Source organism: Canis lupus, chromosome 14, assembly GCF_011100685.1.
Source record: "Canis lupus familiaris isolate Mischka breed German Shepherd chromosome 14, alternate assembly UU_Cfam_GSD_1.0, whole genome shotgun sequence".
Lineage (NCBI taxonomy): Eukaryota > Metazoa > Chordata > Mammalia > Carnivora > Canidae > Canis > Canis lupus.
The window spans coordinates 35,655,710-35,681,053 of record NC_049235.1 but is presented as its reverse complement, the minus strand read 5'-3'; the positions used below and the strand labels follow the sequence as shown (position 1 = coordinate 35,681,053).

The 25,344-nt window shown below is 39.5% G+C and overlaps 1 protein-coding gene and 1 long non-coding RNA gene across 2 annotated transcripts in view; one reads left to right on the top strand and one right to left on the bottom strand.

Annotated features, from left to right (window-relative positions):
* The window catches only part of DNAH11 (dynein axonemal heavy chain 11), a 318,773-nt gene that overhangs the window by 182,193 nt on the left and 111,236 nt on the right, over positions 1–25,344 (bottom strand). The window contains 9 exon segments of the mRNA XM_038557079.1: positions 1,468–1,604; positions 3,598–3,675; positions 4,815–5,009; positions 6,831–6,923; positions 10,921–11,059; positions 15,997–16,113; positions 19,195–19,340; positions 19,458–19,614; positions 23,681–23,841. Coding sequence (XP_038413007.1) covers positions 1,468–1,604; positions 3,598–3,675; positions 4,815–5,009; positions 6,831–6,923; positions 10,921–11,059; positions 15,997–16,113; positions 19,195–19,340; positions 19,458–19,614; positions 23,681–23,841 — 1,223 coding nt within the window.
* LOC111098796 lies at positions 722–19,970 on the top strand. Its single transcript, XR_005369531.1, has 3 exons — positions 722–890; positions 18,453–18,514; positions 19,173–19,970. It is a non-coding gene; the product is annotated as an uncharacterized LOC111098796 (long non-coding RNA).

Sequence of the window (25,344 nt, the reverse complement as noted above, 5' to 3'; positions counted from 1 at the left end):
CAGTATGTAGAATCTACTACTGTGACTCATTTTTTAAAAAGTGTGGGGGGCACCTGGGTGGCTCAGTTGGTTAAGTGTCTGTCTTCAGCTCAGGTCATGATCCCAGAGTCCTGGGATTGAGCCCCACATTGCGCTCCCTGCTCAATGCGAAGTCTGCTTCTTCTCTCTCTCTGCACCTCCCCTCTGTTCCTGCTCTCTTTCTCTCTCCCTCTATCTCAAATAAATAAATAAAATCTTTAAAAAAAAAAAAAAGCCAGCATCCTTTTATAATGATCACTGATCTGAACGGTTTCCACAAGTTTTCAGCATAAACCAGTATTATTCCCTTTCTGCCACAGTCCTTTAAAAAAAATGATAGAAAGGCTAAGAGTAAATTTTGATTGTCCCCAAATTAAGGAAATGGTGTATACACATGGTAAGAAAACAGAGAATGGCGAGGCGTGCTCCTATAGGATCCTTAGCAAAGTCGTCTCTGATGTGGGAATTGACCAGACACCTAAGGCATGCGGATTACCAGTAGCGCGGCAAATGGTGGGAACACCAAGTGCAGAGGCCCCATGGAGGGAAGATCCTTGGCATGTTCAAGGAAGAGCAAAGACGCCAGAGTGTATGGATTATGATAAGTGAGGAGCAAAGCACAGGAAATGAGATCAGAGATGGGGATGGGGGATCTAATCACAATGAACCTTCTAAGCCTGGGATAAAGGTTAGGTTCTAAGGGAGATGGAACCCACTGGAAACTGCAAGCAGAGAACTCCTATTTTGAAGACGGCCCTTTTGTCTGTTGTATGAAAAATGAACTGCAGGGAGACTAGAGCGGGGACTACTGCACAAATACAGACAAGAGGTGACAGTACAGGCTAACAGGGGAGCAGAAGAAAAGACAAAAGGTACTGGGAGACAATAGATTATTTAAAGGTAAAGCCTGTAGGATTTGCTGTGAGGTTGAACGTATGGCATGAAAGGGGGAAAAGGACTCCAAGATGATGCCAAGATTAGTGTATTTACTGAAATGGAAAGTAGTAACAAATTTTAACAAAAGGATCTGCTTGTCTGCAAAAACAAACTTTCAGGACAAGAAACATGTCCCATTAACTTTTGTCCCTGGTGTCTAGAACAGAGTCTGCCTGAAACTCCAAGATAGAGACACAGAGTGTCTGGTAGCAGATACTTTACAAATTCACCTGAGGCAGTCAAGTTCATTTCCTTCTTGGTTTACAGGGTGTCCTGACATAATTGACATGGGATAAAATACACAGCTCTGAGCACAAACTTGCTGAATGCAAATCGACCACTTATTCAAATCTAATTTTAATTTATTGGTTATAAATGCTGTTGTGAGCTACTATATTTCCAATAATGCCAACACATAAACAATAAATCTACAGCTATGACTGAAATTGGCCTGAACCGAGAAACGGTTTTCTGGATAAAGAAATTTTAGCACTTGTAAAGGGGAAATACTACTTGCCATCTTTCCATTCTCGAGTAGCGTGATGTATGAAACCAAAGAGTTCATCTGTTGTCACAGCTTTGGGGTTTAAGTCATTCCAAGTAGGTTTTTGTTTCATGTTAACGTATGTTCGGTTCAGCGTTCTCAAAATCTGAAGGGAAGAAGGAAAGAAGCTAAGAAAACTAATACTCCTGTAAGGCAAATGGAAAGTAAATGATTTCTAAAGGATTTTCTTTATTCATTTTATGTTTCTAGAAATTCTTCGGGTGTTAAGTATGGGAAAAAAAATTGACGTGGGAACATTTTCATTACCATTGTCAAAAATTTAATCCTACAATCACTTAGGATCTCTTCACCTGATTCTTTGAATCCTGTAGACTAGAGGAAGTCACTCTATCATTTGAGATTTTAAAACATGTATGCAAATAAGTAAACAAATGTTCCTGTTTAGGTTATTAAAATCCACTCTGCCTATATGTAGGTGCATCAGAATCACTTAGTGGATGTTAAGACTCGGATGGCCGGGCCTAATCCTGGAATTTCTAATTCAGTAGGTCTAGGATGGGACTGAGGATTTGCATTTTCTAGTAACATCCCAGGTGATGCCTGTGATGCTAGTCTGGACATACTTTGACACCTAGTGACCTAGAGCAATAGTTCTCAGCAGGAGATGCCCTGGACCTGAGGAAGAGGCCATGTACTGAACAGAAGCCACGGATGCTGCTCAATATCCTACAATGGATGCACAGGTCAGCCACCACAGAAAAGAGTTATTTGACCCAGCACGTTAACAGTGAATGAAGCTGAGAAACTCTGATCTAGGTAAATTGAGAAAAAGAATCCTTGAAGCTAAGAATTTACTGGATAGATGCTTTATCTGTGTCTGTTTAATTAACTGACACTTTACCCCAAGTATCTGCCCCAACTATCCTTTTTTGCTTTCTCTGAAAAGCCATGATTTTTATTTTAGATATTTATCATCCTGACCTACTCATAGGCGTTTGAAAGACTGATAAACAACTGCCAAAGACTTTGGAAGAGTAAGTTGCTAAGTAACATGGCCCTGAGCTCCAGTGTTCTAGTTCTATCAGCTTAAGTAAAGGTTGAATAGAACAGAATCAGTGAAGACTAGATGAAAGAAATTGAATGCCTTAGGAATATTAAGCTTGTATTTTTAGAAACCATTAATCTACTGGAAATTACAGAATTTAATTTTATCCTTCCCTGAACCATGGCCCACATCTGAAACTTACTCTAACAAAATAATTACAGGTCTATCAGTTATCTACTTCAATATTTCAGTTATTACATTTTTCACTAGAACATCCCAATACCGGGCCTCCCTTTGTAATTGTTCTACTTCGGGTTGTGATCTAAATACTGGCAAGTTCCATAGGCACCCATGTTCTAAAGTCTCATATGCCTACTGATTATTTTTAGTCTTTGGCTACTCAACATGTTTATACCTAAGCACCCTGAATTAAAATGCATATAATTCTGCATATATGGTCTGCCAACCAAGAAAATAAGTATGTTGCCAGGATTGTCCATAAGATCAAACAAAATCAAGCAGTGGAGTAAAAATGGGGGAAGAATAACACCCAGAATATATCATCGCTGTGCACAATAAATCACACATAATGCACCCACCACAGCACATAACAGGTACCCCCCGCAAATGTGGTTTTGCCATCTCCCTTTTCAAGTTTGCCTTTTCAAGTTTTCTTTTGCTCCTTATAGAGGGCTGCTTGTCTGAGAACATACCGAAGGAAAATATTTGTTTTTTCTTAGTGATATGGGAAAGAGAATCTAAACTAGCTTGGGAGAGATTTAAAAAAAAAAAAAAAAAGTAGTTTTGATAAATATGGAAAGCCCAATCTTCTTCCAGCTTGCTTTTCCTATTTGAACACAAGGTTCTATTTGTTACATTCTCCTTTGCCACAGATATGAAAAAAAAAAAAAAAAAAGAAAGAAAGAAAGAAAGAAAACAGTGTCAACTGATCAAAAAGCAGTATTAGGGTCCCAGATTCTAACTCAAAATTATGGGGAACTTCAATGAAGCGAACTCTTAAACAGAAAGGAAAATATGCCCAACCAACGTTTGTTCCTTCTGTGGCTGAAAACTAACAGGCAATTTACCATACCTTACTCTTGCCCGTGCCTGCGTTGCCAACCACAAACACAGAGTGCCGCACAGCCAACAGTTCCTCAAGCTGGACAACCTGCCAACCGAACAGTCACCGGTTCCTTTCATGAGTTGGTGATTTAACAACAAAGTAAAAAACAAAAAACAAAAACAGGAATCCCCCTTCCCCCCTCCACAAGAAATCCCTACCCACTTCTGGTTAATTCTTTACTTAAAACTCAAGCCAGGGCAGCCCTGGTGGCTCAGCGGTTTAGTGCCGCCTGCAGCCCAGGGCATGAACCTGGAGACCCAGGATCGAGTCCCACGTCGGGCTCCCTGCATGGGGCCTGCTTCTTGAAGCTCTGCTTGTGTCTTGGCCTCTCTGTGTGTGTGTGTGTGTCTCTCATGAATAAATAAATAAAATCTTAAAAAAAAAAAAAAAAAAAAAAACTCAAGCCAGCTCCCACTGACAAAATTACGTTCCAGGAAAGTTATGAGAGATGACAAGTGCCAACTCCAGTTTCTCCTGGATCTCCCCAAGTACAACATGGGAGCAAGAATGAAGAAAAACCATTACTCAGTGAGTCACTGATAACAGGCAGAAGGGAGGTCCATTAGTGCTTTCACATGGCAGGAATTCCTGACCAAACAAAGGCCTCCTCACAAAGTGCTGAACGCAAAGAGTACACAGCTAATTACCGACCCTCGAGTAATGACTTCCATCCTTTAAGATACCTAAGATAGACACCGAGTGCATTTTAATGTCCAAGTATTCACTACACCCAAGTAGAGCAAGCATATGCACAAGCCCTTGAGGAGTCGGATGTCATACGTGCCAACATTTCTTTCCCTACTCAAAGCACGTGCTAATGATTCACTTCCTGTTTTCTCTAAGGTGGAGAGAGCAAAATTAATTTCTGAGCCATGTCACTAAGAACAACGAGGGGATTTTTGCCAACTGCTGAAAAAGTATGCTTACGCTTACAACCATAAGTTCCATAGAAGTTCCTTCCATAGTTCCATAGAAGGAACTATGTTCCTTCTCCTGGAATCAAACTATAAAATATCTCTCTATTCTATCGTAAAGCCTGTCAATTTAGAATACTTAAAAGAACACATTAAGTATAAAGGTCCGTGGCATACGTAAGTTAACATTTTGGCTAATGACCACTTAGATTAGAGTCATTCCCATTGTAAATCTCAAGAGCTGCCATGAAAAGCACAAGCTTCTTTTACCTTAAGGGTGAAGCTCTCCTCAGGCTGCAGCCGGAGCTCCAAGGTGGACTGCCTAACCACCTGTTCAAAGTGTGGCGCCCTCCTCCGGGGCACATCCAGGGCTGGGAACAGGTCACCAACCAGTCCCAAAAACACGGGAATGTCATCCGTCACTATTTTAGGCAGGTTGAAGTCCCTTAACGCTCTCATGAGTACCTGGAAAGAAAACATTTTATTGAAAAAGCCAAGACAGGGTGTAACAAACACCTCCACAACTGAAGATGTTATTTTTACTTTACATCTAAAGCATGGGATATTGATACTGGTCCTCTATTAGGATGGCCTTCAGGGATCCCTGGGTGGCTCAGTGGTTGAGCACCTGCCTTTGGCCCAGGGTGTGATCCCGTGATCCCAGGATCGAGTCCCACATCAGGCTCCATGCATGGAGCCTGCTTCTCCCTCTGCCTGTGTCTCTGCCTCTCTCTCTCTCTCTGTGTGTCTCTCATAAATAAATAAATAAAATCTTTAAAAAAAAAAAAAAAAGGACGGCCTTCTACCTAGAGGGAGGGTCAACGTTTACAAGTTCACCTATCCGAACACGAGAAAGCTCTGCTGTTATCACAAACCTCAGACTCCAGGCAGCAAGGAGGCTCTGATCCTCCAATGATCTTGACAAAGGGTCTGAGGCTCTTCCCTCCTTAGTCCTCAAACTCCAGGATATAAATTAACCAGGCGCATCAGATCATTTTGTTCAAAGGGAATCTCTGAGAATCTCAGACTGACAAACTGAACTGTTTTTAGTTTGGCTATTTGTTCTGTATTGGCTGAAAACTAAAGAGGGCTTTTGATTTTAAAAGCAGTAACCTGAACATCAGGATGACTTTTACAGAAAGAGATGAGCAATTCAAACAGCAGTAACAAGACAGCAGAACAAAGAAATGCAAGAAAATCCCAACCCAATTATGAATTATGACTGAGAGGAGGAGAAAGAAGTATCATAGAAATAGAGAATTAGGTAAGTATCCTTTAACATGAAGAGAAGCTCTAAAGAAATCGATCTTTTTCAGCCTCTCAAGCCGTATGGAATACATACAGCCCTGCATATCCATGTTCTCGCTACTTAATAAAGGAAAAATACTTCAAAAAGATTAGAGCAGAAGGCTGTTATTGTTTCTCCCCAGCAAAGGTAAAACAGTCCCCTAGCAGCTGTGAATGACCACCTAAGCATTTCCCTGGTGTCAGGCGATCATCCTTCCTATTCATTGTTCACACTCATCTTCCATCCCACAGAAGGAACACACTCTGCTCCATTAGATTCTGTTTCCACTGACTTTTCAGGATTCATATCCCAACTCAATCAGATTTTCTAAGTGTTCCTCAGAGGAAATCAACCAGCGGTTGCTGAATTATTTGAGTATGACCTCCAAAATATTTTTTTGTAGCTGATATTTCAAAAGCACCTAGAAGGGTACTTGACGGGATGAGCACTGGGTGATAATGCCATATGTTGGCAAACTGAACTCCAATAAAAAATAAAAACAAGGGCAGCCCGGGTGGCTCAGTGGTTTGGCGCCGCCTTCGGCCCAGGGTGTGATCCTGGAGACCCGGGATCGAGTCCCGGTCGGACTCCCTGCGTGGAGCCTGCTTCTCCTTCTGCCTGTGTCTCTGCCTCTCTCTGTCTCTCCTCTCTGTGTATTCTCATGAATAAATAAATAAAATCTTTTTTAAAAAGATATTTACAAAAATAAAAATTTGAAAATTTAAATAAAACTTAAAAATTTAAAAATTTAAGAAAACAAAAACAAAAGCACCTCGAAAAATCCCATTTTCATTCCTCCAGTCCTATCCTTACGCTCCAGAATACTTGCCTTTTGTAACGTTAAGAAATGCCGGTCCTCAAAACATTCTACATGCAAGAGAGAGTCTGCTGGGAGTTGCGCTCGGCGAGGCCCACCTTCCCGGGACGCGCCTTCACTCCCCTGAAGCCGCCCAGGCCCTGGCTGAGCACCACACCCGTGTCAGTTAGCACTGCCCTACCTGGTCTTCGGGCCTGTTTTTATCCCCGCGTTTCAGGGAGCCCGCTACGACCAAGACAGATTTGATAGCGCGAAGTCCCCAGTCATAGTGATCCTATAAAAATCAAAACAGAGGTTATATTTTCTCAAAAATTTTATGAGGGAGTAAGATTGTCACTTCAGAGGTAAGAGTCAAAAGCTCTAAGGAAAGACTTCAGACAAATACATGCTTTAGGGATGGGAAGTAGGATCTTCTTCTCTGGGAAACTGTAAAAACCATGTCCGTTCGGCATCCTCCTGCCTCATGCTCCTGGCTCTGTGCCTCTGTCAGCAGATCTTTTCCCGCCACACTGAGCTGCCATGTGTGCCCCCGGCTCCACCTGTCTTCCCCGCTCTTCTCCCCCATCAAGCTAACTCAGAGGTTGAACTACCAGAACGTTTTCACCTCCAAACACGCATGCTTCTTCAGTTAAATGGACAACCCTGTGAGTCCACCCCTCCCGGCCCAGATCTCTATCTGCCCTAAATACCCTACGTCAAAATCACTTGGATGCTCCAGTCCTGATGGTGGCATTTAATACAGTCCAAGCTGTGTTATTATAATTCAGTGACAAAATAGTACCTCTGCTTTGAGACTTTTTGCATAATCCTGATGGAAGATTCCTTTCATAGGCTCTGGGATCCTGGAGGACAGAGCCCAGACCCACTCCTTTCTATCTTCTAGGTCCCAGCATGGTGCACTGCTCAGGGCAGGTGCTCAGTAAAGGGACAATGAATTAACGGACTGATCACATATAACTGGCCTACTGTCTTTTGCCTTTCATCTACAACCCACAGAGTGATGGCCCTTCTCTAAAATATCTCCCAACTGTGCCTCTGGGAAAATCTCCACCCTCTCCAAGTATCATCATCTATATAAAAAGGCACATAAAAGAATCTAACCACTTTACAGGGCTATTGTAGGAATAAAATTGAGTTAATGCTTTGTGGGCAGTGAAACAATATATCCGTGTATAAATATGTCCTTCTTCAATCCATTAGTGAATAAAGTCAATTTGGTAGGTCTTGACCATCATTCCTGCTGGCAATAAAACAGAACAGAATAGAATGAACAATTCCAGAATGTGTTGCAAATAAGAGGGGTAAGAAGTGTTTGGTGAAAATGTTTGTTTCAGCTGTGCATATGACACACATGGTTGCGTCCTAAGTATCAACAGAAGTAGTATTTTTTACTGTGAGTCATAGAAAAAAAAATCAGTTGAGAGCCACTGATTAAGAAATTGACTAGAGCTTGTGAAGAGGAAGAAAGGGGGAAAAACTGGAGTGTGGAGGCCAGAGAGATTAGGAAGGAGGTTAGGTCAGTGCAGTAAAAACATGAAAGGAAAGGAGTTAGAACAATTCTGGACACAGGTTGAAGAGAAGTTGGTGACCCTCCAAACATGTAAATGTTGCTAAGTGCTAAAATAATCTTCACCATTTTCATTACGTCACTCCCTTAGTCAAAAATGTGCACTGGTGAGGCACCTGGATTTTAGCTCAGGTCATGATCTCAGAGTTGCGAGATCAAGCTCCGAGTCAGGCTCTACGTTCAGCAGGGTGTCCGCTTGAGAGTCTCTCTCCCTTTCCCCCTGTAGCCCGCCCCCAGCCACCCACATGTGTGTTCTCTCATGAATGAATGAATGAATTGAATGAATGAATTCCTTTAAAAAGTCCACTGATTCTTTTTAGATTCATCCCTACAGCTTAGAATAGCAACTGTTCCTAACTCAGGCCTTCTGTCCGGGCCTTATGGCCTTCCCTCATCTCAGCTAGGACACCTGTCTAGTTGGACAACACTTCCCTTGCCTAGAAGTTGTACCTTACTCCCAAAACCTCCCTCTTATAACTATGATAATCTTCTCATCCTGCATTTTCTTCTAATTTTTATTTCTTGTAAATGCAATCTCCTAAGTTTCCTGAACTCCAAAATCTGAGTGCCCCTATTTCATGTGTTCTTGTATACCCTCATCACCACCAACAACAAACATATTACTTGGATATAGTAAATGTCTCACTAAATGTCTAAATGTCAGCCCTGGAAATGGATGTGGCTACAACTCTGTGTTGACTGGGTTCGATGACATTTTTTTCTTCCGACTTCTGCCTATGATAAAATAAAAATGAACTCCTTGTCAAAATAAAAAGGATATTACAAACAAGGAGAAAAATATAAAAATCCTCACAGTCTGATTACCCAGAGACAAAAATTAAAAACCACAATGTATTTTCCAGTCACTTTATATATATATATAATATATATTATACATAAATAATATATTTAATATATATATTAAAAAATACATAGTATCTAAAATATAAAACATATGCAAATTGTAGATCACATCTAGTCTGGTATGCTGTTTTTCGTATATAACACTGTCATAAATGTTTTTCCATATTATTAAATTCGTTTTGAATTCCCTCCAGATTGTAAATTTATAGTTATTAAAATGACAACATGAATTTCTCTCTCAGATCCCAAATTCCACCTCAACAGCAGGTAATTTAAAATGAGTACATCTGTCAGTACAGGTAACTATGTGGTTCTGTGGTATTTTAATACTTTCATGCTGGAAATCTGCAAAATAATGTCACCAGGACTTAATGAAAGGTCATCAAGAGACTGAAGTCAAAAGTGACCACAAAGCTGAATTCAAAAATAACAATACTAGTACCTATGTCATTTTTGTAGCACATCAGCAACTTCAGTGAAACATCAAGAAGCTAGTGACTAGACAGGAATAAAAGGCACAGCGCAGAGAATACAGTCAGTGGTAGTAATACTCTTGTATGGTGACAGACCGTAGCTACACTTGTGATAAGCATAGCATAATGTATAGAGAGATCAAATCACTATGGTGTACACCCAAAACAAATAACATCACTGCCAACTATACTTTAAAAAAAAAATTTAAAAAGTAAGCTAGTGAGGAGAGTTAAAAGTCTGACCCACTTCAGAGACTAGGGAACTATAGAGAAAAGTAAAAACAAAAACAAAAAAGCCAATCCCACCTTAAAGTAAAACATTATCACCAAAATGGGAGAAATTTTAATTTAACATGTATTTTTTTAAAAGATGTATTTATTTGAGAGAGGGCATGCAAGAGAGCGAGAGAGAGAGAGAGAGAGCAGGAAGAGGGCAGAAGGGTGTGGGGGAGAGGCAGACTCCCCACTCAGCAGGGAGCCCTAACTCAGGGCTGGATCCCAGGACCCCAGGATCATGACCTGAGCCAAAGGCAGATGCTTGACGACTGAGCCACCCAGGAGCCCTTAATTTAACATTTCTTGAGAGGTCTTCAGAAAATCAGGTCTTATGAACACTCCTGTCATCTCTCACTAGAAAATAATGTTCTTACCAAGAAAGGAAGACATCATAAAATTCCATGTATAATTATAGCATTGTTGAAGGTTAAAGAAAATCACATAGCCCATTGATAAAATCACATACCATTGTACAACCCATTGGTACTGTACAAAGTACCAAAAAAAAACCAGTCAACTTAAGGGGTGCTTGGGTGGCTCAGTGGGTTAAGTATCTGCCTCAGGTCATGATCCCAAGGTCCTGGGATCAAACCCCACATCGGTCTCCCTGCTCAGCGGAGAGTCTGCTTCTCCCCCTCCCTGCAAGCACCTTTCCCTTCCCACTGCTCATGCTCTCTCTAATAAATAAATAAAATCTTTTTAAAAAATCAACCTAAGGGATGCCTGGATGGCTCAGTGGTTGAACATCTGCCTTTCTCGGGTCACGATCCTGGGGTCTTGGGATCAAGTCCTGCATCAGGTTCCCTGCAGGGAGCCTGCTTCTCCCTCTGCCTATGTCTCAGCCTCTCTCTCTGTATCTCTCATGAATAAATAAATAAAATCTCAAAAAAAAGTCAACTTAAAATATCTCAAATTTTAGAAAAAAATAACTATAAAATATTTTCAAAATGTTATGGAAAATCAAAAATTACTCCAAAATGTCTGATGCAATGTGTGTGATAAATTACCCAGCATCTATATTTCCAAAGCAGCTTTAATGGGATGTAAAAACCAAGCAAAGGAAAAAAAAAAAAGAAAGAAAAGCCCCTCACCTGCTTGGAGAGGAGCCCCCTGCAGAGCGTGTACAATGTAACGAACTTGCGGGCTAATGAGCGGGCCTCTGCAAACCCTTCAGCCACTAACATGATTTCACAGATTAGCTCGATGTCAGGGGCCACCATGGCACAGGGCCTAAAAAGTAAATAAGAAATTCAACTTTACAATGTTATAAGGTACTAAGTGCCAATTGCTGAAATCAAGTGATTAATTTGTACCAACATTCTAACCATTCCCAAGCACCTCTGTCCATCACAGCCAACAAGCTCCTTCACTTCAACTACAAAATGTCCCCTCTGTTACCAGATATGTAGACAAAGATGGAACATGTGAAATTGGTAGAAGATTGGGTGTAGGAGTTTAAGGGAAATGTGTGGTGTATCCAGGAAACTTCTAGAAGTTGTCACTTTGCAAAGATGAATGCTATCTGGTGCTGGAGGCCACTTTTTCCCATGGCCAGTGCTTGGCTGGTAAATGTTTAATGACCGGCTCTCCAAAAAATAGCATTGCTGGTTTCCTGAAATAAATACCTCCACCATGGCTAACTTCAACCTCTCAATACATCGCTAAATGTGGGCCTGGCAAGAGATGCGCAGCAGCACACCGCCAAGCAGACAAAACAGATATGAAGGACCCAAGAGCATCAATATTAACAAAATAGCAAAATTTAATTAGGAAGTGATGCATTTTGAGTATTTTTCGCCTTTGTTTTAAATACAGTCACGTGTTCATATAATTTAGTTTCTATCAGTGGCTGTGCTTAAATAACAAACTCAAAAATTTCATGAAAATTTAACCCTCAGCTCTTTCAAGGTGGTACAGGCCATTTCCAGCATACCACTGCCTCAGGCCAGCTTTGTTAGACTTTTAAGATCAAAATTTAGTGAAACATAACGTTTAAATCCCCTTTTTGGAGGGGGACTTCCAGAAAGGCCTCCCCAAAGACCACTGCCATTTAATGCAAAATCTCAAAAAAAAAAAAATTCCATGCAACTGAAGTGCAAAGAAGGAACCAAGAAAGTAAGTCTGTGTTTTGAGACTTCTTAAAGCACACAGTCCAATAATATTTATCCACCTGCTCTTGTAAATATAATTATAGTCTACTTCATGCATATCTAATTTTCACGCTGAACATTCCTAAGTTTCTTTGGAGCTGTGCCATGAGAACTTCTCCTACTTAAACTGAGCCCACACTTTCCCCACATTTTTGTACTCTAGCATATGATAGAAGCAATAAAGATGAACAGAAGTAGGGGAGAGAAAAAGTGGTAACTGACTTGCTTGCTAAGTGCGTTAATATTAAGGACTTGTATTTTTTTTTTTTTTAAGGACTTGTATTTACTAGCACTTTCTTCATGTCATAGAGGGTGCTAGAAGCTTTTCATGCACTTTCTCCCTTAACTCTCACAACTCTAGGAAGTGGCTATTCTTCTCACTTGTATTTTGGAGAGGTGCAGACCAAGGTTCTGAGAAGGGCAAGCACATGCCCAGGCCCCATAGCAGGGAGGTGGTGGAGTCATGGTGCTCTTAAGGCTCAGGCATTCTGTCTCCACTCATGAATGCTACCTGCATCATCCAAATTGTCCTTCAAACTTTGCTGATGCAAGTACTAGCACCCCAACATCAATGATGCTGTCCATAGTTTAAACCAAATTTATGAAAACATCACTAAACAATTCCAAGTTTTAAGACCCGAGTGAAAACAGGTAGGAGACGAACTGGGATACAAATGTAAAAATACTGCATAGATGTAAAAGTTTCAAATAAAAGCATTCTATAATCATTACATTTCTAGGATCGTTATTCTCTAAGATTATTTTTCAAGAAAAACATATTACAGAACTGTTGTGCTAGACAAAGCTGTTTTATGAGGAAAGGAAAACATTCAGTAAGCATGCTAGAGTAGTTGACTATTTGGGAAAAGAATTCTGTTTAAATACTCTTGTTACCTACCAAAACAAGTTCTCAATAAATAAAGTACTAAAATTAAAAAGTATAAAAATTAGGAGAAAATACAAATGAAACATGGTTATGCAAGCTTATGTAAGTAAAACTTAAGCTTAAAAAAAATGAAAGAGGGATCCCTGGGTGGCGCAGCGGTTTAGTGCCTGCCTTTGGCCCGGGGCGCGATCCTGGAGACCCGGGATCAAATCCCACATCGGGCTCCCGGTGCATGGAGCCTGCTTCTCCCTCTGCCTATGTCTCTGCTTCTCTCTCTCTCTGTGTGACTATCATAAAAAAAAAAAAAAAAAAAGAAATGAAAGAAATCTCTAAAATCTTTTTTTTTTTTTTTTTTTTTAAAGGTTTATTTATTCATTCAGAGAGAGCGAAGAGAGAGGCAGAGACGCAGATGGAGGGAGAAGCAGGCTCCATGCAGGAAGCCCGATGTGGGACTCGATCCCGGGTCTCCAGGATCACACCCCAGGCTGCAGGCGGCGCTAAACCGCTGTGCCACCGGGGCTGCCCGAAATCTCTAAAATCTACAGAGGTTCTTACTTTGTATGTTAAGTGGCATATCCTTTTGAGGGCAGACAGTGAAAAATACATAGTGTGAACACCCGAGAGCTCTTTAAAAACGTTAACTGATAAGCCTCAAGCTCAACAGAGCAAGAAAAGGAGAGAAGACACAAGTTATCCATGACACACATGGACTTCAGGACCTCACTATTGATAAGGGAATATCATGAACAAATGAATGCCATTGCATTCAATAATCTGGATAATGTGAAGAGATTTCTTAAAAGATGCAAATTATCACAACTAATTCGAGAACAAAAAACATCTGAAAGACTCCATATCTATTAAAGAAATTGAGTTTAGCATTGAAAAAACTGCCACAAAGAAAAATCTAGGCCCAGATGGCTTCACTGAATAATTCTATCATATATTTATGGGATAAATAATACCAATTCTACACAAACTCTGAAGAAAATAGACAAGAAAATGGCCAACTCATTACACCAGTTTAGTATCATCCCAATATCAAAACAAGTTAAATATATTATAACAAAGGACACTGCAGACCAATATCCCTCTGGTGTAGATATAAAAATCCTTAACAAAGTAGTAGCATATTGAATCCAGCAACAAATATAACTATAAAAATAGTATCTCTTGACCAAGTGGAGTTTATCCCAGGAATGCAACACTGAAGAACTGTTTAGCATTTGAAAAATCAATCAATATCATCCAGCACATTAACACAAAGAAATATAAAACCACATGAAAACTGTAAACTAGAACTTCTGGAAGAAAACATACTTGAAAACTTTTACAACATGGGGCTAGTCAAACTTTCTTCACCAGCATATTTTAAAAAGCAAATTGCTAAACTATATTATGCCAAATTTAAAACTTCTTTCATGGACCCCAGTAAGAAAGTTAAAAGGCATGCCACATGTTAAGAGAAAAATATTTGCAATATATGAATTTAACAAAGGAAGCACATACAATACAGCACTTCACAAAAGTGAAGTATGGGAATGGCCAGTAAGTTATATGAGAAAATGTTCAACATCATTAGCCATCATGGAAATGCAGCAAACTAAACCCACAATGACCTGCTACTATGTATCTCTTAGATGGTCTAAAACTGAAAAGACTGGATATATGAAGTTTTGCTAAGAACGTACAGCAAGTGGAATTCTCATACACTGATGGTGAGACTGTAAAGCAGTATAACCATCTTGGAATTCAGATTGGCACATTCTGATGAAGTCAAACGCACGTTTGCCATGAAACTTTCACGCATATTTACTCAAAAGAAAATGTATGTTCACACAAGGATTGTAGATGAATGTTCACAGCAGCTTTACTCATAAAAGCCCCAAGATGGAAACAACTCAAATGTCCATCAACTGGTGGACAGTTCTACAAATTGTAGTATGTCTCCACAATAGAGTACACATCAGCTTCAAAATGGAACTACTGCTATGCTCAACTTGGAAGAATTCCAAAACCTTCACGCTCAAGGGAAGAGGCTAATAGAAACAAGTACATGTTGTACAGGGTCATTTAACATGAACTCAAAGAATGACAAATTTAACCTAAAGTCACAGAAGGCCCATCTGTGGTATGGGTGTTAACCTCAAAGAGGCACAAGACAGCTCCCCAGTTGTGTTGGAAATATTCCAAACCTTGATTGTGCTAACTTTTTCACCAATGGTACCCTTAAATGCATGCATTTTATTATATGGAATTTTACCTGAACAAGGTTGATTTAAAAAAGGAGTTAAACATAACTGGTTCAGATCGAGCACAGCTTCTCTAACAGACTGTTAGTAAGGATATATGTTGGTACATATTTTTGGAAAGCAGGTCATCAATAGGTCATCAATCATTCACCAGGTAGCTCTACATGTAGGAATCTATTCTGGGTAATAATCTGAAATAGGTAACTCTTCATGTGAAAAGATGTTTATAGCCTGTTATTTTATGATCATAAAAAAACTGTAAAGAAAAACACAAACCCTTCATGTCAGACAATAGGGAATGGTTAAGAAAATTATGGACAAGCCATGAGAGAGACTATTTTGAAGCTACATAAAAGAGCATTTCCAAGGAATTTCCAATAATACAATAAATTACTTATGTCAAAATAGTAATGAGAACAAAATAAAAATCACACCTCACCTGGTATCTAAACTCCATAAAATCTGAATTATAAAAGAGACCAGAAAAAAATATAACAATCATTTCTGAGACCAGAAAAAAATATAACAATCATTTCTGGGTGTTAAAGCTGTCACAGTTTCTTTATTCTTTTCTATATTTTCCAAATATTCTGTAACTGGTAAAAACTATTTGTATTAAAAACATTATTGCAAAAGGGCTGGTATTAAGTGTTCAAATGTACCATGTAACCTTTAAGTAATGATTTTGAGTTCTGGCTTCATATTTCAAAAGAGTTAATTTATTATGATGAAAGTTCTCACTATCAGGGAATCCCAGAGAAATAATAAGGGGTTTTCCATAGGAATTCTCAAGAAAAAACAAATCATTTAACAGTGCAAACCAGCAACGTTAGGTGGCATGAGTGCTCCAGATGCTAAACCATGAAGCTTAACACTTGCCTGAAAAGAGCTTTGAGATTTTCCGGTAATTCGGTTCGACCAGCATATCCTGGGTTCATAGTAATAAATATTCCAACTGATGGCTTCAGTGTGATGGCTTCCCCAAGAAATACAAATCTACCAGAAGAAGAATGTTGATGGAATTAAATGTGTTCCTTAAATGTGACTACACATTGACAAATGCAAACCACTGCAAAATGCAAATTATTATTAGGGAACTGTTGATTCTGGGTGATTTTCTTTAAATTCATATGCATACATATTTTGAAGATGTTTTCAAGCATGTTTATTAAAAATGCACTCCCTTTCCCTGCAAAGAGTGACAAATATAGGAGGTACTCTTTTCTATTTTAGCACAGCCAGATAGGCTAGACTATAAAAATGAGGACTTGACTACTTTAATAGTTATTGAGAGGTGATGTCATTTCTGCCTTCAATGTGGGCTGTGATTACTTGAATAGGATACTACACAGATAGAAAATATCCATGTTAAGAGGACAAAGTGGCTTCTTTGTTCAGTCTTCATTTTGCCTATCTGCTCACCCTCTCCCCTCACTCCCTCCCACCCTTCTCCCCACTTATTCAGCAAAAGTCTCTGTTGAGTACCACTGAAAGACAGAATGTGTGGTGGTTATGACACAGTCAGAGCTCCAGTCAGCTCTGGAGCCAGACTGTGAGTGTTCAGAGACTAGCTCTATCGCTTAAGACATGTGCCAATTCCCTCCATCTCATAAGAAGGCAAGAGGGAGGGGATAATATTACCTACCTTATTGGATTATATGAGGATTAAAAGAGATTATGCATATAAATGGCTAAGAGGACAGTGCCTGGGAAATGGCAACTACTCAACAGACATTAGCTATGACTATTGCTACTGTCATCACTTAAAGGCACTGGAGAAGCAGTGAAAAATTTGTAGAAAGATCTGCAAGGGACCAGTTAGATGCTGTTGGCCAGGGCCATGGAATGGACAAAGGCCAGAGGAGTCAAAGTGAAAGATAAGTGGAAGGAGATTTTCAGATGAGGGTAAATGACAAAGTATAAAGTTTTCTCTTATTGAGAAACAGAAAGGCTCAAGTAGTTAAAGAGCTGGGCCTATGTCACAGAATGGAGAGTGAAATGAGAGCCAAATTTTTAGGATTAAGGGCTTCTGAGGCATTAGACAATTAAGAGAAGATGGATTTTGTGTAGCCAAGGTAAAAATGAAGAAAACTTCATTGCCAGCCTATCACACCAGGGAAGGCAGACAGGTCTAGCGCTGCTCACAGAGAGGGAACTAATCTAACTGCTCTCCCGTGACACACAGCAGGAATAACCACAGTCAAGAGTATGGACTTTGAGGGGGTAGAGCCAGCAAGATGCTGTAGGCTTCACTAAGGCATGATCCCACCTATCAAATCCTTGGATATAAAAATTATGTAATAAAATTAATGCAATCATGAAAAAGCCTAGCCATCTGTCATTGAGCTAGCATGAGATGAACAGGTACAACTCACATATACACAGACATGGACAAAGAGTAAACTATCAATAAATATGGTTGGGAGTGTCCAAGAAATCCTTGCATGGATCAGTTACATAAGTCTCTGTAAGAAAGGATGGTCTCCAACAACATATGGGTCACATCAAATCATAAGATTTTGACTAAAAACTAAAAATATGTCTGGGGAGGGTGCAAAGAGCAAATAATCTAACTTCTCTAACATGGCAGGGGGAAGTAAGGCAGCAGACATGTGGTCACAGGCAACTGATACCCTAGCGCCATGCAGTAGATGGACTGAGGGGTTTTCTAGGAGGTAGGAATATCCAGATGTTGTCTACAATAACTGGAAACCTATATAATATAGTTTCAAGGGGGTAGACAATCCTTCCCTCACCGGGAGACTGACATGTTCCTGTGGACAAAATAGCTAGCTGAACAAAATACCCTAACAGGTGGGGTGATTGGGTAGGCCACATAAATGGGATTGCCCTTTATTCAAAAAATGTTACAAAGAAAATCACAATTGAGTACTATAATACTTATTTAGGATTTAAAAATATATTTTTTTTCTAGAGAGAAAGAACCAGCGTGGGGAGGAACAGAGGGGAAGGGAGAGGGACAAGCAGACACCCCACTGAGTATGGAGCCTGATGCAGGGCTCAATCTCACGATCCTGAGATCATGACCTGAGCCAAAATCAAGAGTCAGATGTTTAACCCACTGAGCCACCCAGGTGCCCCCATACTTATTTCCCAAATTAAGCCATCAGATCCTAAGTGCCAGTCATGTTTTATCTTTTAGAGTATGGCATCATGTTGAGAAGTTATTAGGCTCTGGAGATATTTGGGAAGCTTCTGAAGTAACTAAGGGAGTAGCAGAGTGTGTGGGTGTTATCTACTATGATGGAACAGTGATCAAGCAGGCGTTGCTGGAGAGGCCAGGATTTTGAATTTGGATCTATTAAATCTAACAGGCCTACAGGACATCAAGTGGAGCCTTGAGATGCCCCTACCGATACAATCTTTGGAAATCAAGGTATCAGAGAAACAATGTCTGGGCATTTGGCAGCCAGCAGCAAGCAGAGGATTCTCAAAGCATGTAACTGGGTGAAATCATGAAGGGAACAAGACCCAAAGATTGAGGCCTGTGATATCAAGTATTAATAAGATCAAGAAATACTAACAAGAAAAATTAACAGCAAACACTGACACAGTGCTTACTACATGTCAGACACTTGTCCAAATGCTCTGTATTTAGTTATCATAGTCATCTGTATGGTAGCCACTGTACTTTTTCCAATTTTATAGAGGAGAAGTAATCAGCTCAGGAGCATCCCTGAGGGTGGGAGAAAAACCAGGAGAATAGTGGTGTCCTGGAACCTATAGGAAGAAGTGTGCCCTACAGAAGGAAGGGACCAATGGTGTCCAGTGCCACCAGAAGGTCAAGTTAGATTACGACATGTCATTATGATTATTTAGATTAGAGGTGTTTATTTTTTTCAGTATTAAGGTAGTTCACTTTTGTTGTATTCAACCATTAAAAACCACTAATAAAAAATGGGAAATCATTCTTCAAAATAAACCAGTTTCTTTTCTTTTATCCATTTCTTGAGACCAAGAGAGGCAGCAAGAGAAAGGAAAGGTGAGGTTTTTACTGCATTACTTCATGTTCCTCCTTCTATTTGTAACAACAGAAAGAAGCAATTCTCTACTCACCTCTTTTTCCTGTTTCTGATGGCATCGTGTATCATTTTCACTTGTACGGCCACCACTGACAGAACTTCCACAGAAATTCGATTGAATTCATCAAAGCAGCCCCAAGCTCCTGTCTGCACCAACCCCTTATAGATATTTCCTATGGACTAAGTCATAGAGCAAGGCATTAAGAATTTAACAGAAGGGGGTTTTGAGCTATTAGTTTCAATCATTCCAAATCAGGGATAATATTGTTAGAATGTAACATTTTCTAACTCACTTACTTTGTAGTCCATTTGCTCTGAACAGTTGAATACATAAACCATCATGCCAAGGGCACGTCCAAGATCTTTGGTAGTTTCTGTTTTCCCTGTACCAGCAGGTCCAGCTGGAGCTCCACTCATGGTTAAATGAAGTGATTGAGTTAAAGTAATGTAACACCTTTAAACAATTGAAAGCGCAAATATTATAGTCTGGTATGAGATTTTTAGAAAACATTAGGGGCAATCTAATTTTTTTAGTTTAAAAAGTCAGGCTCTAGAATGTGGAAGTAATAAAAAATATTGATATACCTATAACTTGTTCATGGCAATAACAAGAGTCAAAATATTTTATATCAAATTTAGTTTTAGGTTGGCTATTTAAAAATAATAAAGCAGATACTGCTGTATTTGTCTCATTTCCTAAGAACTGTGTATCAATACAAATAACACTTGATTTGCAGTGCTACTACTGAATTTCTGATGTGGGTAGGCAGAGATACTATTACTGTAGCAGACAACAGCTCAAACTATTGTTTATAAAGGAAAAAAAGAGAAATCTTGGAGGATGAATGAATTAAACATTGACTTCATTAAGCTGCTACTTAATGAATACATTAAGAGATATGTAAATATATATAAAAGCAGAACATGCAAATATATACATATTTCAATGTATAAAGTAAGTAAACACAAGACAACTTGTTACATTTAAAATACATGTCAGGAATTCATTTTAAATGTGTTGCTACATCCATTTAAATTATGACAGGGCAGGGGATCCCTGGGTGGCGCAGCGGTTTAGCGCCTGCCTTTGGCCCGGGGTGCGATCCTGGAAACCCAGGATCGAATCCCACGTCGGACTCCCGGTGCATGGAGCCTGCTTCTCCCTCTGCCTATGTCTCTGCCTCTCTCTCTCTCTGTGACTATCATAAATAATAAATAAAAAAATTTAAAAAAAAAAAAAAATTATGACAGGGCAGCCCCAGTGGCGCAGCGGTTTAGCGCCGCCTGCAGCCCAGGGTGTGATCCTGGAGACCCCGGGATCGAGACCCACATCGGGCTCCCTGCATGGAGCCTGCTTCTCCCTCTGCCTGTGTCTCTGTCTCTCTCTCTAGCTGTGTCTCTATGAATAAATAAATAAAATCTTTAAAAAAAAATAAAATAAAATAAATTATGACAATACCTATTTTTGCAGGAAAGACTCAAGAGGTTCTCAGACCGAGGAGAATTATGCAAAGACAGAATGTAATACTCATAAAGAAGAAAAGCTAACAAATGGCAAGGATCTAATATGAAGTTTCCATAAATTATTTTTGTCTTAGTATGGACGGTGGACCAATAAAAAGACATCCATGTGGAGGGCTGAAGACCGGGGACTAGATGCTAATCATTAGATGTTAATCTTAAATAAGTCTTTTGCCATCAACATGCCTCGGATTTCTCCTCCATAATCCGAGGTTTATTATAGGGCTATATTATCAATACCAAAGGTAAATGCCTTAAGAAACTCAGAGTACAATGCAAATAGAAGCAGTTACTTAGGAAAATGTAAAGCATCTCTGGATTTTAGGGCCATCACATGTTTAATTGCATTTTACAATGAATATGGAATAGGAAAGACCCTGGAACTAGGAATTACAGCATTTTTTATACGACTATCCCCTAGTAATTTTTTCTCACAGTTCCACATTTGGGCTGGACACGTGGCTGTCTGCTGTACCTACCACCTTCTTGTCAGAGCTGCCAAATGACCAAGCTCCAACCAACATACTATGTGCTGAAATGAAGTGTACAAATCCCACAACGCCTCCTTCCTGATATTTTGCCCTTTTCACTAGCTGACACAAAGGTGGAAGTCACATCTGGCATGTCAGGCCATGTGCTGGTCTGTATCACTGAACCACTCTCTTCTGGATTGTTATGCAAGTGACACACCAGCTTCTCTGTAACTGAAGCCATTACATTTTGGGCCTCTCTGTAACAGCTTAGCCACCCACGCTCCACACCAGTCCACCCATGCTCCAGGCCAAGTATCTCAGTTATAAACTGAGGACCTATGTCTCTCAACCTGCCCACGGAGGGAAGCAGGAGACACTGCCTGCCTTGCCTACCACACAAAGGGAAGGTCAACATCAAATGAGATGTAATTAGCATATGTCAAAAGGTATCACTGTGTTAAGGTAAACAATAAACAACACAAAAAGTGAAATGGAAAAGACATGTACACAGAGTGAACATCTTCTGCAGCACCACTCACTCCATCAAAATGAACATTCAGCTTCCTTTTAACTTGCAAATAAACCAAATAAACCACATAGTGATTTTTTTAAATTAAAAAGCTAGTAAGCTAGTAGGCCTCACATACTGGCACACTTTGAAGTGTCTCTTCCCTTTTTCTCCTACACCCTGTGCCTCTCTTCTTCTCAGCTTTATTTATACTGGCAAGGATGCAATAGACTCTTAGCATTTGCAGTTTTGACTGTTCTCAAGTGATTCTGTCAAGGTACAAGTTTTAATCTCTCACACTGAAAGAAGTATAAAAATTAACCAATTAAGATAGTAAATACTGCATTTCAGTTAGAGACAAGGTAAAGAGAACTGAGTTAGAAAAACAGAATTACAGGGGCGCCTGGGGCTCTGTCAGTTAAGCATTCGACTCCTCATTTCAGCTCAGGTCATGATCTCAGGGTCATGGGATCGAGCCCCGAGTCTGGCTCCATGCTCAGCAAGGAATATGCTGGAGATTATTTCTCGCTCTCTCCCTCTCCCTGTACTCTCTCTCTCTAAAATAAATAAATAAATCTTTAAAAAAAGCAAAAACAATTACAATTTATCTGTGATGATATCATGGGCAGATTAATACAAGCAAGAACAATCACAAAGCTAATGGCACAATTTCACTGACTTCCCAGGTCCATCAACATAAGTGTTAGCTTTACTGATATATTTAAAACTGTCTATACTTTCATTCCCAGATAAATTGTGTGGTATAGTGACATTGCATAATTGGGAATACTCCTGTGATTGTGAGATGTTTTTTCTTTCAGGAATGCCAACAAACAAATGTGCTTTCTCCCACCAAGTAATTCTGCAGAGGCTGGAATACTAATAAGGAATTCTTTATTAATGTGACATATCCCTATCTCTACAACATTCATTGTGTGTATATCCTGATTTAGAGTCAAGTGGCAATGAACTTCTAACGGTAGCCCCCTGTCCCTTGACATACTTGAGACACGCTGACTCTGTCTCTTGAACTGGCCAATCTCTTTTCCCCCTTAGGAACTTTGCACTTGTCTCTACCTGTCACTTTCTGCCCTACGATGTTTACATAGCTTCCTCAGTATCATTTAGGTCTCACCTCACACAGTCTATAGTGGACTCTTCATTCAAGATACTTTTTAACATATCACCCTGTTTGATTTTTGTCATAGCATATATTATTACCACCTAAAATAACGTTATCAATTTGTTTTTTGTTCCTCTTCACTCCCAGCCAATCGCTTGGCATTGTCAACTAGAAAGTGCATTCTTTGGGACCAGGAACCATGCCCATTTAACTCTGGAAGAATACTCAACACACTGCTTCCTAAGTGTTTGTTAAATCATTAAATGGATGTATGTTCCCACTCTTTTCTCCCTTTCACTGGAGGTAACCCTTCAAAAATCATTCTGCATGTAGGCAATTCCTATGTTTACACTTTAGATGAAGGGATGCAGGGGTGGGAGGTAGTTACAAATCCTGGCATCAGGATGTTAGCCACAGATAATGAGATAGAATGGACTCAATGATCAAGAGGGCTGTCTTTGACCATATTAATTTGCTCATGAAGGGGACCTGGGTGGCTCAGTCAGTTGAGCCATTGCCTATGGCTTGGGTCATGGTCCTGGGAACAAACCCAGCCATCAGACTCCTTGCTCAGTGGGGTGCCTGCTTCTCCCTCCGGCTCTGCCTCCCCGCCATGTTCTTTCTCCCTGAAATGCAAAAATTTTAAATCTCATGATTTCATGATTTGTAAATTGTCTAGTGTCTGTACTTCTGCTTCTCTGATTTGGTTCTCTTTATCTCTAAAGTCAACATCTGCTATGTCACTTCAGTAGTTCATTTACACAGTTTTCCTATCTTCCAAGTTTATTCATCATTTTCTCTTACTCCATTCTGCTCTATCTCACACACCTTTGCCCACACTTGGGGACTTTTCCAGCTCGCTTTCTCCCATCTGACTCCAACTTATCATGGTTACCTGTCAGTCAGAGGAGTGATCACAAGCCGAGGACTGTTGCCTAAATATTCATAGAAGTACTGGAATTGGGCATCACAAATATGAACAAAGCAGTGTTTCTGGGTATCCTCCCACTGGTGACGAAGCTGACACAGCCAAGCAAAGGCTTGGGGACTGACAACCTGAAAACATCACATGATCATCATACACAAGACACTGGTAGTTTCGAGGGCAACAGACTTTATTAATCTAATCAATTCTGCTGATTCACATCTCTAGAATCTGTGTAATTGCCCTTACAAAAGGGCAATCTCATGTATGCTATTGCAAGTTGCAATTGCATATAGATGGTTCAATACTTAATCTGAACTACGTGTCATCAGTCTTCAATTTAAGATGGCTTTTACTGTCAAACAACATCAATTTGTTCAACAATGCTTTTTTTTCCCCCTTTTATGAATTAGCCCTGGGGATTTCATCACTTTTCTAACTTTATACTCATATCATTGAAAACAGATGGAAAAATACACTCTGTAGTAATACACATAACCTGTAATTTCTGCATGTCACAGATATAAACAAACTATACTTTCAACAAAGTCCATTCTAAAGCCAGTTTTACTTTTAAGGCAGATTTCCCACTTCATTTTTCATTAAATCAAGTTACAGTATTTTTTTTCATTGCTATTTCTTATTTTAATCCTATCCACTCTTTTTCCAATTTGAAAAGATAATTCCAGTCTCATACTCTTGTAACCTAGGATTTCTCGGGAACCATTTAAGTTACCCAAATTATTATCTACTATGTATTCTGACATCGACATAAATCTCCAAGTTGCACATTTGTGTATTTTAGATGATCAGAAATTAGGCAAAGTCTTTACCTCTTGGAGTACAAAGGACATGTTTTAAAACATAACTTACCCTACTCCAAGTAATCACCACTAATAAAACATAATCAAATATGTAAGAAGGTACAAGGTCATATTCAAAGAGTAATTATCAATGGTTCATTATCAAAATGAGAATACATGATAAGTGATATTTTGCAAGGATCAGTTATGGGTTAGCAATGAAACAAGATCATTCACTAATGGTCCATAACTTGGATAAAGAAGTATTTTACAAGTTTATGGCTTACACAAAGAAGCAGTGCTTGCTTGCACTTTCTGGAGAGAATTAAAATTCACTTTCATTTTTATAAATTGAAAGTGAACTAGCAAAACAACAGGAAGCATCTCAAAATACACACATGCATTCAAATTGAGAAGGGAAAGGTCTTGCTTTAGAATACCACTCAAGACAACAAAAGGGGTATGGAGAAAGTAGCTGATAGGCATGTTATACCAATGCTGTTCAAGAGACCAGCACACTTGTGACATTTCTAAGTAGGAATGTATTTTAGAAAATAAGCTGAGGAAATTCTTCCTTCACATTAAACACTGTCAGTATTTAAGAGACACAAAGGCTTTGTAAAGAGGTAAGAAGGGTATTAATGCCCTGCAAGGATTAGAAAATGACTTCCCTAAAGTCTGTCATTTAGCCTTAAAAAGAAAAGACAAGGGATGACCAATATTTCTCTTTCTTCAAAAGGAAGCCAATCAAAGGCACACAGAAATGGTTTAAATGACAATCTTTAGGCTATGGGCTGGGAAGCCACAGAGGTGAGACTAACAGGCCAACGG